Source organism: Heteronotia binoei, chromosome 4 (assembly GCF_032191835.1).
Source record: "Heteronotia binoei isolate CCM8104 ecotype False Entrance Well chromosome 4, APGP_CSIRO_Hbin_v1, whole genome shotgun sequence".
NCBI classification, from domain to species: domain Eukaryota; kingdom Metazoa; phylum Chordata; class Lepidosauria; order Squamata; family Gekkonidae; genus Heteronotia; species Heteronotia binoei.
Genome location: NC_083226.1, coordinates 39,813,288 through 39,833,257, shown reverse-complemented (window position 1 = coordinate 39,833,257; position 19,970 = coordinate 39,813,288). Strand labels below are relative to the sequence as shown.

The following is a 19,970-nucleotide window of genomic DNA, read 5'->3' as shown; positions in this document are numbered from 1 at the left end:
TGTGCGGAGGGGGAGACCCAGAATTGTACCCGATTTCCAGCTGCTTTCTCTGCACCCCCGACGCTCAAGAGTCTACGCCCGTCTTCTTGGGACGCCTCAGTGCTCCAAGCTCCTCCTGGCCGCTTGCCTTTCGATCGGCCAGAGAGGCAGCAGGCGGGGGCTGCAGGGAGCTTGCCCGCTGCTGCCTCCTCCCCCTTTGAGCTCAGTTCCTGCATCGAGAGAAGAGCGCCGCTTGTCTGGAAGTCCGGAGTCAGACGCCCACCCGCCCGCCGGCCGACTTCTTAAGAGCTGCCGCCAGCATGTCTTCCAACTCCAGCCTCAACACCATGCAGCGCCTGGTGGAGCAGCTAAAACTGGAGGCCGGCGTGGAAAGGATCCGGGTAAGTGCGACTCGGGTTGCTTTTAGACGATTGCCCGAAGGAATACAGACGCCGCTTGTCTGGCAAAGGAGGGGCTCTCTTGGGAGGAGGGAAGGAATCCGCCGCCGCTCCCTTTGTAAGAGGGTTGGATCTGGGTGGCCCCACCGAGCGTTTTCCGCTTTCTCTGCAGCGCCCGGAACTGTCCTTGAAGAGAACGAGAGGCTTAGCAAAGCGTTTTGTTTTGTCTTCTTCGTGGCTCCGGCTAGCTGGGAGGAGACGAAGAATCCAGACGTTCTCTTCTCCCAGGAATCTGATTGCAGGGCCTGGGGTGGAAACCTGCAACTCTTTCTTTCTTTCTTTCTTTCTTTCTTTCTTTCTTTCTTTCTTTCTTTCTTTCTTTCTTTCTTTCTTTCTTTCTTTCTTTCTTTCTTTCTTTCTTTCTTTCTTTCTTTCTTTCTTTCTTTCTTTCTTTCTTTCTCTTTTCTTTCTCGGTCATAAGCAAGCAGTTGCTGACCGGCAAGCCTTTTTCTGCCCTCAGTTGACCCGAGGGGTCCTCTGCGTGACAAACGGGAATGCGTGACTGTCGCCCCAACCCAGCTGGGAACAAGCTCCGACACGCGACTGAGACTTCCATCACAAAGTCTGTATTGTTGAAGGGTGGCTCGGTTTTTTCCCCTCGCTTCGCAGCTGGCTCATTGTATCTGCCGTTGAAACGTGCCTTTGTTTCCCCAGGACAAGAGGCTTCAGCTAAGCTTGTGTGGCGCCCCCTTGGCTGTTCTGTCCCAGGCATGGCCTTTGTGTCAGCGAGGCCCAGTGACCTCCTTTCGTTAGGCTAAAGCTTTGTGGTAGAATTGCACCCTCCCCCCCCCAAAAAAACGTGATTAGATGGCGCCCCCCTGCCTCGTGTGCCTGTTTCTTTTGAAGTCTATTTTGCCTTAAGGCAGCAGATCTGATGGTGAAAACCTATCTTATGTAGGTTAAAATTACCTCAGTAAAATAGCTGTCGGCGGGGGAGTGGCTGGAATGAGTGCATATAACAATGCATCCCTGAAGAGAGTTTACACCCCTCTAAGACCACTGACTTTCACTGATTTAGATGGGTGTACTTCTGTTTGGGATTGCATTGCAAATGACACAAAGTAGTTTCAGAAAGGTTCAGGCAGCAGCCTTGGTCCATAGAAAACCCCTCAAAACAAAACTTGGATCTTCTGTTATATTCCTCCAAAGTAATAATATATATGCTGTTTTGTATTGTTTTGATTATTCCTAACAGAAGTGTTCATTTCTGGAAAGTTAATTCAGAAAGAAGATAATGAAGAGAAATACCCCAGGCTTGCAGTTTGGGAAAGTGCCCATTAGAATAGGTATTTCTCTTTCTGTCCTCCAAACTTCTCCAGCAGCTTCTTCCCCAGAGTCTGATAGACCCCCTGAGGTGTCAGATTGTGGAGGGGAAGCTGGGAGTCCTGACCTTCCCCATGGGCAATTCCTTACAAAGGTTAGATGGTGGTGGTGGGTTACCATAGAGAGAGTGTAGCCTTTCCAAGTATTGGGAGAACCTTGGAGGGCAGGATAGAAAAGGCCCTGCAGGACAGAGCAGGCGTGTTCCGCCACAATTGCTATAACTATTGAGCTCTTAGGAAACACAAACCACACCTCTAAAAGGTTCTCTCTTACTCAGATAACAGATTCAGGTATGTAGCCATGTTGGTCTGAAGAAGAACAGAGTTTAAGTCCAGACAAGTGGCACCTTTAAGACCAACAAAGTTTTAATCAAGGTATAAGCTTCTGTGTGCATGCACACTTCTTCAGATACAATGAAATGGAAGTTACCATTTTGTATAGATAGAGGGAGGGCAACAAATTAGCATGGATCATTGGGGAGGGACCGTGGCTCCGTGGTAGAGCATCTGCTTGGGAAGCAGAAGGTCCCAGGTTCAATCCCTGGCATCTCCAACTAAAAAGGGTCCAGGCAAATAGGCATGAAAAACTTCAGCTTTAGACCCTGGAGAGCCGCTGCCAGTCTGAGTAGACAATACTGACTTTGATGGACCAAGGGTCTGATTCAGTAGAAGGCAGCTTCATATGTTCATAATGAAGATGCTTAACAGATGCAAGGACCAAACAGGAATAACAAGCTTAGGTCACCATTTGTTTGGGTTTAGTTCTGTGGGATAACATAGTGAAGGAAATAAATATGTCAAAATTGGAGATTGATGAGCAGATGTATCCTTAATTGTGGAATGCTGAGAGCAGGGCCGGCCCTGCCACTAGGCACTGAATCTACTATTCTAATTATTTCTTATTTGGAATAATAGATTAGAATCCACTAGAACCCCTATCCATCTCACTATGTATACTATTAAAACTTTAGGGTGTGTTCTGATGAAGCCTTATAGAAAGTTAGCCAACATCAGAACAGCTCGTTCATGTCCAGTGTGACAGTTTAGCTACTCAGCCCATGCTATTAGCGGTCACCTCTGTTGACACATTTATGTCAATTTGATGTGTAAATGCCATAAGCAGTGTGCAGTTGGGTGACTTGCATATCTCTCTCTCACTTAGACATCATTGTGCCTGGGGGACATTTAGATGCTGCAGATTCAGCCCTGACCTGGCTGCCAGTAAAGCGAAGGATAAGTTGGTGACTGTATTAAAATTGGCCCTCAGGGAACATGCAGTTAGTTACTACGTTTGATGCATTCCCTGCTGGTATTTGTATAATGAGCTAGGAGATGGATGGAGCTGTCTTAATCATTTACATACTGTTCATCATTATGAATTATTTATTTATGCACATTTGTCTCTTCTTAACCCTTGAGTCTTCCCCTTTATCAAACATTCAGTTGTCAACTTTATGAAACAATGGTTCAGTGGCAGAGCATCTGCTTGGCATGCAGAAGGTCCCAGGTTTGATCTCTGGCTTCTCCAATTAAAAGGATCAGGGAGGAGGTGCTGTGAAAGACCTTTGCCTGACACCCCGGTTCAGTGTAAACAATAGTAACTTTGACATGCCAGTGGTTTCAATCAGTAGAAGGCAGCTTTGTGTATTCCTGTGGACAAAGCTGGCACGTGGGAGTAGGGCAAGTAGGCGGCTGCCTCAGGTGCCACTTGGCCTAGGGGCGCCATGAGGTGCCCCCTCTCCCCACTGGTCTCCACGTGCCTGCTGCCGCCCGCCTCCTCCCAGTGCCCACTGCTGCCCGACACCTCCCCTCACCCTGTGCCTGCCGCCTCCTCCCAGTGCCCGCCACCGCTCGCCACTTTCCCTCGCTGTCACTTCCCTGCGCCTGCTGTCTCCTCCCAGTGCTTGCCGCCACCCTCCTCCTTCTCTCACTCCCACTGCCACTTCCCTGCGCCTGTCGCCTACTCTCAGTGCCCGCCGCCGCCCGCCACCTTCCCTCACCCCCCGCTGCAACTTCCCTGCACCTGCCACCTCCTCCCAGTGCCCGCCGCTGCCCACCACCTTCCCTCGCCCCCCGCTGCCACTTGCCTGCACTTACCGCCTCCTCCTAGTGCCCCCCGCCACCCCGCCTCTCCCTGCCCACCTCCCCGTGCCTTAGGACACTTCTTGCAGCTGGCAGCTGGCCCACCCCTGCTTCAAAGGGAGCCAGTGACTCCCTTTGAAGCAGGGGAGTTTTCGGGCCGTGCGGGCTATGTGTGCGCGGCAGCAGTCGGGGGGGGGGCGGCCTTGGCCTACGAGCACCAGACCCCCTAGCGCCAGGCCTACCTATGGATCAGGTTTTGTTCATACTTTCCCTATAAAAAAAACCATGTGCAGTAGCGCTACCATACTGGTATCAGTTTGTTCTAGCACATACACCTTTCTCTGATAGGTGAGCAGAAACTGTACACTTTGTATGTACAGCAGGAAGCTGAATTTCCTTCCCATAACAGTCTCTTGTGCCTCTCAGGGTACTATCCTAGAGAGTTTCCTGACCTTTTGATGGGGACTGCTGTTGGTCCTGTGAATGAGAATTGCAAGCATGCATGTATGACAGGCCCTTTCTATCAACTGAAGGGACCCACACAGCCTCCAGGGATTCTGAGGGAACTAGGTTAATTTTAAACTATAAATCTTCCCTGCGGTTACCAGGTGTTCGAAAGGTAGCAAGTGTCTAGGCTTTGGGCTCACTTCGAAGTTTTGTAGTGCACAAGTAGAAGACGTGTGCATGCTTACACCTTGAATAAAACTTTGTTGGTCTTAAAGGTGCCAGAGGACTCAAACTTTTTAAAAATTATTATTTTCAGATTGGTTTCCAGGAACAGATCAGCAACACAGGACCTCAGGTAGATAAAAGAGAAATCTGGCTGAGGCACATTAATCTAGAGAGTAGTTTGAATTTTCTTTAATACTTCCAAGCATAAACTGACTTTTACCTATTAGCCACTAGGTTGGATCCTCTCACACACACAGGATTCCACCCATACCAGCCTACCCTTTTCCAAGAGCTACACTAAATGGCACGAGGTCTGCTCATTGTCAAAGACAGACCTAACAATTGGATATACCAGCGTTTCCCATTTGCAAGGTTGCGACCCAGTACCAGGCCACGGAAACGTCAATACCGGGTCACAAGAAAAGCCAAAGCTAGCCCCGCCCCCCACCAAAGCATGAGCTCTGCTTCCTTCCTTTCCTGTCTCTTGTGCAGAGAAAAGCTAGGCTTGAAGTCTGACACAGGCTGCAAAGCCTGAGCTCCGTCTTCCTTCCTTCCTTCCTTCCTTCCTTCCTTCCTTCCTTCCTTCCTTCCTTCCTTCCTTCCTTCCTTCCTTCCTTCCTTCCTTCCTTCCTTCCTTCCTTCCTTCCTTCCTTCCCCCCTCTCTGTGTTATGTAGATAAAAGCTAGGTTTGAAGACTGACACAGACTGCAAAGCCTGAGCTCCATTTTCCTTGGAGACCTCTATAGAAGAAAGAGACAGGCTTTCCTGTCTCTCGGCTCCACCCCCAAAGTCTCGTGGCTCCACCCCTGAATTTAAGTGGGCCATGAAGGAGAAGTGTAAAAATAACCGGGCCATTGGGGGGGGGGAAGTTTGGGAAACCCTGGGATATACCATTCTCTGTCAGAAGTAGAAACAAACCACTCTACCACATCACCAAGCAGAGCTACCCTTCAGTTGTTTAGCTGTCTACTCTTTTCCTGAAGCAGACTGAACTCTTGCTGTGTTTTCTTCCAACATTCCATCCGCCTTCTAAAATGTGACTGGATACTTCAGTAGCACTCCCATAGGCTCAAGTGAGTGGCTGTTTTTCCTTTTCAAAGGTGGGACAGCCTTCTGGCCATCATAGCATGTTGATTTTGATTCTGGTTATTACCATTTAATAAAACAGGAATGTTAACAAACAGGGTTCTTTATAGTCTGTATTGACTTCATTTTTGCAACAGCACCATAAAATGGATTTTTAATGGATGGCATGGTACAGATGAGGTTTTTATTGCTCAAAGACACTTAGGAATCCACAGCTGACCAGATTTTCAAAAACAGGACTAATTTTTTAAACAATGTGTTTTATTGAAATATTCTGACGGAAGACTATAAGATAACACACTGAGACTGATTGATGTATTGATATATTAGTTGTTTTAATTATATAAATTATTATTGTATTTTAATTCTTGCATTTTATTGTTAGAATTTTTATGTTGTGAGCCGCCCTGAGCCCGCTTTGGTGGGGTAGGGCGGGATATAAATTTATTTATTTATTTATTTGATTTATATCCCGCCCTCCCCGCCAAAGCAGGCTCAGGGCAGCTCACAACATAAAATCCCACAAACAATTAAATAAATATTAAAATTACACATTCGGTATTACACAATACAAAATTACACAAAATTACACATTCGGTATTACACAATACAAAATTACACAATAGATATACAATGATTAAAACAGTTAAAACAGAATATTGAGTTGGTGCTATTCTGGTGGCGACTGCCTTCTTCCACTTCTCTTAAGTACCAGTGCCAAGTCAATTGAATGCCAGCCGGAAGAGGACAGTCTTGCAGGCCTTGCGGAACTGCACAAGTGTCAGGACCCAGACCTGCAGACAACGACGGGCAGCTTCTGTTGCCCTGGCAATCGGCCAGGACGCTGGCTGTCGGCTGGGGTGTTTCCAAAGGCAGCACGAGCGTTATCTTTACAGTCCTTAATTGGTCTGTACCATAAATCAGGCCAGCCGAAGGGAGTAGCGAAGCGCGGAGTCTCAGGAATGCAGAAGGGTCATCAACCAGGGAAAGCAAGCCGAATGTATACAAAGTACTTAGCCAAAGCAGAGTCCAGTTTCCAGTCCAAAGTCAAGCCGGGTCGGGAAGCAGACAGGTTCGTTCAGCAGGCAAGGGGGTGCAGGGCGCGGTCACGTCGGAGGGTGATCATTCGTTGCCAGCACAATTTGGCCTGAGGCCAGGATCCCAGATATAGTGTGCTGGCTAATTGGCTTGTTAGAACTCTGGGCTCAGATCTCTCCTAGCACGCCTGCGTGCTTCTCTACGCCTGTTTCTGAACTCCAGCCGTCTCCTCTCGCGTAGCCGTTCTGCAGGTGGTGGTGATTCTGGAGGCGATGAGCTAGTGCCTGGTGTGGCCTGATCGGTTTCAGGTGGCCCCTGCTGCTGGCTTGCTCCTTCAGGACTTACGTCCGACGTTGGTAGAGGCATCTGCACAGCAGGGGCGGGGTCAGAAGCAGGCACCTGCTCTGAGTCAGCAGGGGCAGGCATGACAACAAGGTTTCACAAGGCCCTCACTTCATCTGGCAGTTGGTTCCACAATTGAGAAGGCCCTGTCTCTAGTTGATTTCAATCGGGCCTCATTCAGCCCGGGGATTACTAATAGATTTTGTGATCCCGATCTAAGTACTCTCTGGAGAACATGTGGGGAGAGATGGTCCCTAATGTAGGCAGGTCCTAGGCCATATAGGGCTTTAAAGGTAATAACCAGCACCTTGTAATGAATCCGGTATACTATTGGCAGCCAGTGCAGTTCCTGTAGTCCTGGCTGAATGTGCTCCCACCTGGGAAGCCCCAATAACAGCCGGGCGGCCGCGTTCTGCACTAGCTGCAATTTCCAAGTTTGGCACAAGGGCAGCCCCGTGTAGAGGGCATTACAGTAGTCCAGCCTCGAGGTGACTGTTGCATGGATCACTGTTGCAAGGTCGCTGTGCTCCAGGAAGGGAACCAACTGCCTTGCCCGTCTAAGATGGAAAAACGCGGATTTAGCAGTGGCTGCTATCTGGGCCTCCATTGTCAAAGCAGGCTCCAGTAGCACCCCCAAGCTCTTGATCTTGTGTCCTGTTGCCAGTGGTGCACTGTCAAACGCCAGTAGGGGGATTTCCCTTCCCGGACCACCACGACTCAAGTAAAGGAGCTCTGTCTTCGCCGGATTGAGCTTGAATCTACTCAGCCTAAGCCATCCAGCCACAGCTTTTAGCACCAGGTCCAAATTTTCTGGGACACAGTCAGGCCAACTGTCCATCAGTAGATAGAGCTGGGTGTCATCAGCATACTGGTGAAAACCCAACCCATACCTCCGGGCGATCTGGGCAAGGGGGCTCATGTAGATGTTAAACAACATCGGAGAGAGTACCGCCACCTGGGGCACCCCGCAGTCAAGCGCGTGTCTCCGGGACAGTTCACCCCCAATCGCTACCCTTTGTCTATAAGATGTTCTAGTCGCTTCGTCTCAAGTACGCCACCATTGCCTCTCTAGCTGTCTGAGTCCTTGTTTCATCTGCCGCAACTCCAGGTTGTACCATGATGCTAGCTTAGAGCGAGGGTGCAGAGGGCGTCGAGGTGCGATCTCATCGATGGCTCTGGAGAGTCTGTCATGCCAAGACTCAGTCAGGTCATCCAGGGAATCGCCAGGGGGCCAGGAATCCTGTAGAGCCATTTGGAACCATTCCAGGTCCATCTGGTTCTGCGGGCGAGCTAAACTATGCTCACTGCCTAAAAGGTCTTGGGGTGGGACATCCACATGAGCCTTGAGGGCATAGTGGTCAACCATGGCACTGCTTCAGCAGTAATACTGTCCACTAAAACTCCCGCCGCAGAGATCAAATCTAGCATGTGCCCCACCTGGTTAGTGGGCGTTGTAACAAGTTGGGAGAGTCCCAGTGTCGCCATGGATGACACTAGGTCCATCACCTGACTGGAGGTCGCATCATCGGCATGGACATTGGAGTCACCCAGGATCAAAAGCCTTGGGTATTCCAATGCCCAGCCTGTTATGGCCTCCATCAGGGACGGTAAGGTGCTGGCTGGTGCGTTAGGCAGACGGTACACCAGCCAGATTGCCAATCCCTCCCCAATGTCCCACATCAGACCGGCACATTCAATGCCATTAATCTCTGGGGCCGGGAGAGCCCGGAAGGAGTAAGCCTCTCCTGGGCCCAGAGTCACCCCTCCCCCCCGCCTGCTAGTCCGTCATTGGTGAAAGACTGAGTATCCTGGGGGAGCCATCTGGGAGAGAGCTACTGTCTCCCCATCTCGCACCCAGATCTCAGTCATGCAAGCCAGGTCCACGTCCTGCTCAAGCAGGTTAGCTAGGTTTGTTTCTAGCACTAACCTGGATAACCCAGGCTAGTCTCGCCAAATTGTGGAAGCTAAGCATGGTTGGCCTTGGTCAGTATTCAGATGAGAGACCACCAGTGAATACCAGGGTCATGATGCAGAGGCAGGCAATGGGAAACTACCTCTGAATATCCCTTGCCTTGAAAATCCCATGGGGTCACCATAAGTCAGCTGTGATTGGATGGGTCAAAAAAAATTCCCTCCTTTCCAAATGTCTGAGATGTTTAACCATTTTTAAAGCCCCATTTAAAGAAATAATAAAATAATGAAATGTATTCCAGTTAAAACTAATATATGATAGGACCATGATCTTAACAGTGATACAAAAATTCAGCATTGCCTATACCAGGGGTGTCAAATGTCTCTTTTCTCCCCCCCTCCTGTCCTCACCATTTGAAGCTCCCAGGTTGCTGAAATTCCCTGCTTTTTCTGCCTTGTCTTTGCCAGCTACAGCAGGAAGCAAAGCTGCAAGGAAAACTTTAATGGAAAATCTGTTCCGCATTTTCCTTGCAACTTTGCCCATGCTGTGATGTGTTTCAATGGAGCAGAGATCAGTTTCACTTTTCAGTGTTCCTGTAGCCAGCTGAAGCTCATGCTTCCTAGCGTTGTGTCTTTGCAAATAAAGGATTGATGCTTTGAGCCAGCTTATTTCTGCTGAATGGGCCTGACCTAGTGAGTACTCTAACATAGGAACCCGCAGCCAAAGGGAGATATTACACTGAAGAGCCATTGCCAATCTGAGTAGACCCGGGGTGGAGGTGGGGCGGGGAGAAGAGAAGTTTGCAATGCCATTTTATTGTTTTCCCAAGCTCAGAGCAGTTTATATTTTTTAGTTTTCACTGTGGTCCTTGTGCTTTTTCTTGGTGTTTTATTTTTAAAACTGCATTGCTAAATCCCACTATTCCTCCACTTTTCCATTTTAAACAAAATATTGCAAGAGTTTTAAGCATGTTTGCATTTTAAATTGGAACATATCTTTAATTGTGTTTGTCTGTGTCCTTTATAAAGTTTATATCTCCATTACATCACATTACATGACCTGGCCCCACAAAGCCCCATTTGTGTCCCTTCTAACAAATGAGTTCGACACCCCTGTCCTATATAAAATTCCACCAGCTGCCTCAGGTTAGCTTTACTTAGAATAATAATAACAAGAACTTGCATTACTAACAAAGGGTTACTATGGGATGGGGCCATGACATGTTGGCAGAGCAAGAAGGTCCCAGCATGTGGTAGCAGGTAATGTAAAGATATCCTGGAGAGCCACTCTCAGTCAAGAGTAGACAACCCCAAGCTTGGTAGACCAGTGATCTCAGGGAGCTTCAAGTATACAAAGGAGGAAATTTATTCCTTAGTAACAACCAAACCAATGTCACTCTTTAGGAATCAGAATATTTGGGGCTTTGTTGTTATTCTTGTAGCATTGGGAGTATGTGTAATTCCATAGGTATTATAGAAAGACATCAGCCAGAGATTTCCAGCCTGGGTACTGGGATGAAAACACATTCTCTACCACCCCATCACATTGTAGAAGGCTTCCCCACTGCATATGTTTTGATTCTGTAAATTTCTGTCAATCAAATGGCTTTCCTGTCTTTCAGTCACAAACTTTGAGATTCTGATATGATACATTCCCAGACAAGAGACAGCTTGAAGGATTATGGTAATATGATGTGTATATGCCACTTTGATTCATGTCACTATAACTAATGAGACAGAAGAAACAGAAGGGCATTTCCTTAGGGAGGGAGACTGAAATATAAATAACACAGATGACTCTCATTAATACTTGTGATACTAGAGCACAGATGTGATGATAAAAGGAAGTACTTCTCATAGCTCAATCCAATTAAGCAGAAAGGCAAGTTTGCCGTGAAATATGGTTTCTTAGGTTTTATGACTTTTACTAAATTGTCTCATATAGAATCCTGTGGCATATTTCCAGAACTTTGACTTTGTATTAAACTTTTCTTATCACTACCCAAAGTTCAACCAGCTTTTCGACTATAAAGCCATAAAACAATCTGCTGTATAAACAGATCATTCTCAGATCTTGCCTGAGTACAGTAAAAATGTGTCCAACTGTTATAACAGCCAGAAAGACTTTGGTTTTTAAATAATTAATTACTTTTTAATTTTAATTGGGGTTCATAGTCAAGGGGCTTTGGCATCTGGTCCTAAGCAGAGGTAATTTACATTTGCCTGGTTAAAGTGATTGGCTGGGATCCTGGAGATCCAAGTTCTAATCCCCATTCTGTAATGGAAACTCATTGGGACTGGGACACCTTGAGCCAGTCACTCTCTCAGCCTATCGTATCTCACAAGGTGGCTGTTGTTGTGAGGATAACAAGGCAGAGGGGAGTACATTTGGGGAGAAAAGCTGTATATAAATGAACAGCTACACCTCTTTGTCTGACTGATGTGAAGGAGTTGCAGTGGGTACAAGACTCATAGTGCCACCTTAATTTAAGCACAGTTACACTTTTCTAAGCCCATTGACTTCAGGTGACTTACCTCTGCCTAGGGTGGTCCTGTCACTTGCAGGATGGTGCAATTTGTCTTCCCAAGCCACTCTTGTAAGTGATATACGATGTGGAAAATGTACCTCTCCATCCTGCCAGTTAAACTCTGCTTTACAGACCCTTTTCTCTGTGCCCCTCCCTTCAGTAGCAAGGCAGGTGGCAACCAAAGACAGCGTTTTTTCCCGGTAGTGGTACCTCTTCTGTGGAATGCCCTTCTCCTTGAGGCCCTATGGTGCCAAAACATTATTGTTTACCCAGGCTTTTTATTAAGTGATTCATCTTTAAAATCACTTCTTAGTGTGATTTTAATCTAAAAAATTAAGTGGGTTTTTTGTTGTTATTTTGTAAGCTGTCTCAGTCAGGTTCCCCAGAAGTGGCCTAAGAATTCCGTAAACAAACAAACAAACGTGAGCATCCCCAATAAGGCTGTTTCAAGTTGGGAAAATGGTGGGGTGGGAAAAGCTTAAATCCTGTATGCCATGCTTGCAATCTGATTTAGACACATCCACACCCACACTCCCAATGTGCTTGGGAATCAATCTCTGAGCACAGATTTCCCACAGGACATCTGTTGACAGGATCTGTAAGGTACACAAGGACTTAGTAATGTGTGAATGTGCCCAAATAAGTTTTGAACTGAACACAGGTTGAAGTGCTACTTAAGCCGGGCCCTTTAACCCACTCCCCCCTCATACAAAGAGCAGCAGAGCTGCAGAAGGGGGGAGATTGTCCCCACAGCTTCTGTGGTTGGGCAGATGCTTTTAAAGGCCTGTTTGCTGTCCACCAGACCTGGCTGTGCATCAGGTAACTAATGAAAGCAGTTTGGCACATGGATCCTCAACACAATATTCTGCTTAGTTCATTTGTTAATCTAAATATGAAAGATGATTACAGATAAAAGCAAACAATACTACTTAGGATACATCATGGTTCCCAACTAGAAAGCAGTTTGTAGTGTTTGTTTAGTGCCCTGTCTTGTGATCACTTGATTCTTTAGTACTTTCTCCTCCTTCTCCTCCTAATGGCTAGAAAGGTCATTTTGGGTATTTTAGGCAAAAGCTTAACAGGCAAACATTTTCATTTTAACACCACTCCTGACAATATTTGCCCTCGACTGACATTTCCAGACCAATATTTTGCTTTAGGGCAGGGGTTTTTTTTGAGCAGGAACACAGTTCCAGCTGGCTTGATGTCAGGGGGTGTGGCCTAATATGCAGATAAGTTCTTGTTGGGCTTTTTCTATCAAAAATCCCTGCTCTAGGGTATTGATTGCAGTTGTTTTAGCTTCAAAACCCATGGGGAAAAAAAAGAAAATACCAACTGCTTAAAACAAATCTACAGCTCAGAATCAGAGCAGAGCACTGTAAGTCATTCTTGGCTGTGGGTGGTGTTGGAAAAAAACAACTATATAGAATTACATCAGGTAACACTGGAAGCATGCCAAATCTGATACAAATAGGTTAAAAACCACGAGTATTCTTCACACGGGGAATTACAGAAAAAGGGGGCAGGGATGTTGATGATCCGGTCACACTTATCATTTTATACTATGTGAACAAGGAAGATGTCACCAAACAGTGGAAATAATGTTTGGAAGCATGGCCATAAAAAGCAGGTCATAGCAAACAGCATTGACAACCCCCATCTCAGATTTCCTTCGGTTGCTGCATCAAATAACACATGATTTTGAGGATCTGTAATTTGATCCTTGGTGTGTCATTTAGCTTCAAAAAGCAGACAGGGAGAGTGGGGGAAGGTACATACTGTGGCTGTAGTGCCGGGGCATTTAACTCCCCTCCCCAAGCTGTTTCCCCAATCAAAATGGTCCTCACCTTTTAGCCTGATAAAAGTAGGTACCTATCTTCCCTCTCCCCCCCCTCCCACTTATGCTTTGACTCCGGGGTGTGATATTCCCAGAAGTGTGGAAAGCTCTCCAGAAGTGTGGAAAGTTCAGGCAGGATGTCAAAATATCTTCCACTCAGTGCTCTGTTTGTGCACTTGCATCAATTCATAGAGATCTGCCAGCTGCTCCTCCTAAATACTTTGAATGTTAAAGGTTTGCAGCAGTGTATAAACAGTGAACAAATCCTAATAATTTAATATTTTACATTCCTAGACTCAATCCTTATCTCCCTCCTTGCTCCTTTTTTGTGGCTAAATCAAGGGCCTGGAGTGCCATGTATGGTTTGACTCTGAGTTCTTTGGGATACTTAGTTATGTCTCCTGTGCTGTGTGTTTGCAATTGCTGCCATGTTCTTTGGCAATAGAAATGCATAGGTTAATTGTGCTTTGTACAAAGGACTGGTTTCTGTTGCCTATTAATTTCCATGGATGACCCCAGGACTTGGCGATATCTGTTCAGATTTGCATCTGGTATTGTAAAAACCAGTGTCACAAAGTCATGAATCTCCAATTATAACATGGCTTCCATGTTGGGAGCTACAGGATAATTCTCACATGGCATTTTGTGGTGGTTTCTAACTCTCATAACTTACTTGCCATTTCTGCTGTTGTGTGTGCTTTCAATGGTCCAGGTTTCCCAGGCAGCTGCAGAACTTCAGCAGTACTGTATGCAGAATGCCTGCAAAGACGCGTTGCTGGTTGGAGTCCCTGCGGGAAGCAATCCATTTCGGGAGCCCAGGTCCTGCGCATTGCTCTGAAGACAGGTACAATCCTTGTGGAAGGATCTTCATTACAGTTCTCTTTCAGAGTGTAGGTTGGGGTTTATCATGCAGACAAGGAAGAGGCTTGATTCTTTAGGATTACAGTCAGGAGAGAAAAGGGGACAGGTTTCGACCTCTGGACATTCCAGAGTATAACCCTTTAATTTTTCCTGAATAGGTGAGAGTTGATATTGATGCTTGTGGGGAAATGTAAAGCTCTTGGCAGCACAATCACTGTTACAGCAAGACCAATGCTCCGCCTTGTGATTGTGTGGCATGGATCCCATTCCCACAGGAGGTATGTGTATATGCACAGAAGCCCTGTTCACAAGTTACAGTGAGCACATGGACATGTATACATCTTTTAGTGAGAAAGAGCCAGCCTGCACTCACCTTACTAATGAAGCTGGGGAACAGTACTTGGATAAATGCAGGGTTTCAGTCACAGCTGTTACAGATGTTGACATGGGGGAATACTCAACACTTGTATAAAGAATCTACTATACACAGTACCTGGATTGCACATGCAAGTGCAAGAGTGATTAGGGGACTTGTTAACTGGTGAACAGAAAGAGAAAGACCACCTTTTAATTACCTTTTTTCCTATTGTTGCAGGCAAAGTTAAGTTCTCTTTGAGCATGAGAGGAATCCCTCGCGCCTTCCTGTTTTCAGCAAACATTTTCACTCTTGCTATGCCCGTATTTCTGTGTGGCTAAAATGGTGTCTTTAGAAATTTGTTAGTGTGATTGATCAATCTTAGTAACTGATGTTTTTCTAATAATTGTATAAAGCATTTAATAAGAAAAATGCTTTCCTTTTGTAATGGAGTCCAGTTCCTTTCTACACGTTTCTCTGAGACGTTTGCATTTTAGAAAAAGCTGATTACCAAGTCAAAATGACTTGTTCCTTTGTTTTGTTGTACCAGATTGAGATGCTACCTTCCTGGTTTCTGTTTTCCGAGTAAGGGTGCACACTGTGGTCATGGCCCAGTTAAAGTGAAGCCATACACAAATTTACTTAGGAACAGGGCTTTTTTTAGCAGGAATGCACAATGCAGTTCTGGCTGGCTTGGTGCCTGGGGGTGTGGCCTAATGTTGCAAGTAAGGTCCTGCTGGGCTTTTTCTACAAAAAAGCCCTGCGTGAAACAATGGTGATGTCAGGGGATGTGGCCTAAAATGCAAATGAGTTCCTGCTGGGCTTTTTCTACAAAGAAAGCCCTGCTTAGGAATAAGCCTCAGTGGGACAGTGTCTGAATAAAAATGCATAAGATTGGGCTGCACATCCCATTGATTTCAGTGGTAAATCATGAAGCACATTTTTTAAAAAATATCAAGTGCTTGACTTAGAAGTGTTTAGCTTTAGTTGGACCATGCCCAATTTTTGTAAGAGGACAGTGCCCATCTATTTCATATGCAAGGACTATTTTTCTTCATGAAAACATGAGGTGTTGCTATTCTTAAAATCTGTGGGTGACATTTTACAGAAATAGCTGATACCATCTGTAATACATTTTTGCCACAGAAGATCCAATGTATTTTTTATTATGCTTCTACAGAAAAATGTTTTTAAAGTGTCTAAGGTGCAGCTCGGCAAATAAACACTATTCAAGACAAATGCACATAGTTCCTTACAGTAGATTTTTCAAGGTTTAAAATGTTATTGGAACCTCTAGAAATCTCTTTGTGTTTGGGGGCTGGGTGCATTTGTTCTTTTTTTTTAACCGAGCACTTTTACACAAATACTGTTTTCTTTTTGTAAATGTTTTTGTTTACACACCATTGTTTGTATTACTATATTAGAAGCTTAAATGAAATAAAAAATTCCTTCCCTAATGACTTGGTGGATATTGATCATTGTACGACAGAGGAAGCTGTTTTGGTTCCATCCTTGGAAAGCATGGAATTTGAATTTTTCTCAGCTACTGTACACCGAGTTGATTTTTCATTGAATTATCAAGATTATTTTCTGGGATAGCCACTGCCAGTTGAGACCCCATCAGTGGTGACAAGGTTAGAATTCTTTGACTCATCATGTATCAGTGGACACTTTCATCTGCAAATCTGTTGCCCTCCCATTAATGCAGTTTTGGAGCTCCTTTCGGTCCACTTGATTTACTATCCTTACTGCAGTTTGAAGCCCTTGATTTTGATGTAATTAAGCTGGGGTAATGAGGTTTGCCAACAGGCCTGGAGGAAAGGGTCCTTTTCCTTGAATAGGCTTGATGTGTGGAAATGGCCACTTTAAAGTTGTTCATAACATGAAGGTAAACAATATCACCTTGGTGTATAGCATCCTATTATAAAAGGATATAAAAACCTGCTTGCAATCCCCGGGCCAAAGGAAGCCCGACTTAAGTCGACCAGAGACAGGGCCTTTTCAATCACAGCCCCTTGCTGGTGGAACCAGCTACCGGAAGACGTGAGGGCCCTGCGGGACCTTGGGCAGTTCCGCAGGTCCTGTAAGACAGTCCTCTTCCGGTTGGCATACAACTGATCGGTACTTGAAAATTTCGAATAGAAGGCTGTAGTATGGTACTTTGGTAAATGGCTTTGTTTTATTGTTTTACTGTTTTTACTGGTTTATTGTTTAAATGTTGTAAATTGATGTATTTTAAAACTTAATCCTATGTTAGAACTTCTGTGTTGTGAGCCGCCCTGAGCTGCTTTGGTGGGAAGGGCGGCATATAAACTAAATAAAATGAAAATGAAATGAAATAGGGCATTTTTGTCCAAGCTTATTGGCCATTTTAGGAGATTGCCTGCTACAGTGCCATTGTAAGAATACTTTCCTGAGAATAAGTCCCATTTAAGAACATCAGAAGAGCCCTTTTGGATCAGATGAGTGGTCCTTCTAGTCCAACTTCTCTCATGGACACTGGCCAACCAGGAGTGGGATTCTGAGTAGACCTGTTTAGGATTGCTTCCTAAGAGTGCAATCATGAACAGGCCTGCTCAAACAGTAAATCCCATTTTATTCAACAGGAGTTACGCCCAGAAAACTGTTCTGAGGATTGTAAGCCAAGTCACATCACTGTTGATTCCCACACTCCAGATTGCTTATGAACACATTAAATTGTTACTGGTCCCAGTATAGTTCCTTCTGGGAACCCTAACATAGAACTAAAGCCATATGCTGTGCTGTTAGGTCATGACAAAGGGAACTGCTCAGTCACATTTCTCTATTGTATTTTTAGGCAATTCAAATGCATCAAGGACCTTTGTTCCCTTGGTGCCCTGGTCTGTAACAATGTTGGTGTTAACTGATAGTTCAGTCCTGGTGAGACATATCTGCAGTACATGATAAAAGAGACAAAAACACCAAGAGAGACTGCTGTGAAGAAATGCTGTAGCTTTTTGGTGTAATAATTCTTATTCAGGGGCCACTTGGTAAATTCAGTTTTCTCAAAGATAATGTTAATCCTGCTGTCTTCTACCAGCTGTTACAGTGTCTGTTTTTTACCTAGAAGTCTTTAAAGAAAGTGCTATAGCTAAACAGCAGTTGTACTGAAACTCGGTAGATTAAAGAAAGACACAAAGCACAAACTTAATTTTCCTTTTGAGAGCAAGCTGCAGTCTGTTTTGAGGATGAGTAGAAATGAGAAGTTGTACTATTTAAAAGTCCTCCTTGAAGACCTGCCAAACTGTATGCTTTAAAATGTATCCACCATAACCTCTCTGTTTTCCATATTTTCAAACTGTTTGCTTTAGGATTCCTCTGTTTAAAAAGAGAACAGTCAAAGGAAAGGAGTAGAAACAATTGCTAGATGGCATGCCTAAGCTAACCAATCCTGTAGCCAATTGTAATTACAATTTTTGCAGAGCTATATATTATTACCTTTAACAGCAGATTCCTGAGATCAGCCATTTACCAAGCTTTCTTAAATACTGCCAAAGATATGGAAATGGAAAATTGTTACATCGCAGACTTCAAAACTTGGGTCACAAACTGAATGCTATGTACTTTCTTTTTAAAAAATACACTTTTAGGGGTGTATCCGCACATACACTGCAATCAAATCCAATCACTATCCCAACCAATGTTCCCTCTGAGCTGCAGAGTCTTGTGAGCAAAAATTCTACTTTGTGAGCTGCTGGTATTAAAGTTGTGAGCTACTAGGGTTGCCAAGTCCAATTCAAGAAATATCTGGGGACTTTGGGGGTGGAGCCAGGAGACTTTGGGGGTGGAGCCAGGAGACATTAGGGGTGGAGCCAAGATCAAGGCTGTGACAAGCATAATTGAACTCCAAAGGGAGTTCTGGCTATCACATTTAAAGGGACGGCACACCTTTTCAATGCCTTCCTTCCATAGGAAATAATGAAGGATAGGGGCACCTTCTTTTGGGGCTCATAGAATTGGACCCCCTGGTCCAATCGTTTTGAAACTTGGGGGATATTTTGGGGAGAGGCACTAGATGCTATACTGAAAATTTGGTGCCTCTACCCCAAAAAACAGCCCCCCCCCCCAGAGCCCCAGATACCCGCGGATTAATTCTTCATGATTTTCTATGGAAATAAATCTCCATAGGGAATAATAGAGTTCTCAGCAGACATTTCCCTCCCCTCCCCCCGCTTTCTGACGACCCTGAAACCAGGGGATCCCCTGCCCCCACCTGGGGATTGGCAACCCTATGAGCTACTGGCATTAAAGTTGTAAGCTACTGCATAAATTATTGTGCTCTGGGGCTATTCTTCCTGAGACAAAGATGTGTGAGATGGAGGCTATAAATCTGTGAACTAGCTCACGCTAACTCAGCTTAGAGGAAACACTGATCCCAACTATTTCACTTGTCCTTTAAAATCTCAGGCTAAATTTCATCCCCCATTCTAATGAGCAACCAGGCCAATGCCTAGGGTTGCCAAGTCCAATTCAAGAAATATCTGGGGACTTTGGGGGTGGAGCCAGGAGACATTAGGGGTGGAGCCAAGATCAAGGCTGTGACAAGCATAGTTGAACTCCAAAGGGAGTTCTGGCCATCACATTTAAAGGGATGGCACACCTTTTCAATTCCTTCCTTCCATAGGAAATAATGAAGGATAGGGGCACCTTCTTTTGGGGCTCATAGAATTGGACCCCCTGGTTCAATCTTTTTGAAACTTGGGGGGTATTTTGTGGAGAGGCACTAGATGCTACACTGAAAATTTGGTGCCTCTACTCCAAAAAACAGCCCCCCCCCAGAGCCCCAGATACCCGCGGACCAATTCTCCATGATTTTCTATGGGAATAAATCTCCATAGGGAATAATATTCCCAGCAGACATTTCCCTCCCCTCCCCCCGCTTTCTGATGACCCTAAAGCGGGGGGAGGGTCTCCAAACCGGGGGATCCCCTGCCCCCACCTGGGGATTGGCAACCCTACCAATGCCCCATGCAATTACAAAAAGAGGGATTGTAGAAGCTCTGGTGGCTGATTGAACCTAATCATGGACCAATTACTGGTATTGTGAGAACATTCACAATGTCTTCCTAAGGTACATGCAGATTATGTGTTCTTTCATAACTTCTCATCTCTGTGGTCCAGAAATTCAGCATGTCAGAATTCATAATAATCCCCATCTATTCTACATCTCTCTGTTTCTAGCTTAGGTTCAGCAGCCTAAATAGATGGCCTTAAGGGAAGGAAAAAATCCTTGATTTTTTTTCAAGGATGCTTCATGTTTTGCTTTTAAGTCCTTTATCACTTAATAAAGTATCAGACAAGAAGGAGTTATCAAAGTGATCCTTGTGCTGTTGTGCTTGGGACATTTAAGGATCCTTTTAATGAGGGTATTACATTATGGCTGCTGGAGAATGAATAAGGTTCTGACAACTGGTTCCTACTTTGGAATTGTTTGCAATGCTGTGCTGATTAAAGAGGCAGCAAGCTGTATCCTAATTC

At 45.2% G+C, this 19,970-nt stretch overlaps 1 protein-coding gene across 1 annotated transcript; it reads left to right on the top strand.

The window, feature by feature from the left end:
- The first annotated feature begins 177 nt into the window (after positions 1-177).
- GNG10 (G protein subunit gamma 10) lies at positions 178-15,928 on the top strand. Its single transcript, XM_060237159.1, has 3 exons — positions 178-380; positions 13,968-14,099; positions 14,712-15,928. The coding sequence occupies exons 1-2, from the start codon at positions 300-302 to the stop codon at positions 14,091-14,093; spliced, it is 207 nt and encodes a 68-aa protein (XP_060093142.1). The 5' UTR covers positions 178-299; the 3' UTR covers positions 14,094-14,099; positions 14,712-15,928.
- Positions 15,929-19,970: the final 4,042 nt, after the last annotated feature.

Coding starts and splice junctions, on each gene's coding strand:
- GNG10 (XM_060237159.1), top strand. CDS start 300: ATGTCTTCCAACTCCAGCCTCAACACCATGCAGCGCCTGGTGGAGCAG. Junction 381..13,967: donor CCGGCGTGGAAAGGATCCGG/GTAAGTGCGACT, acceptor TCAATGGTCCAG/GTTTCCCAGGCAGCTGCAGA.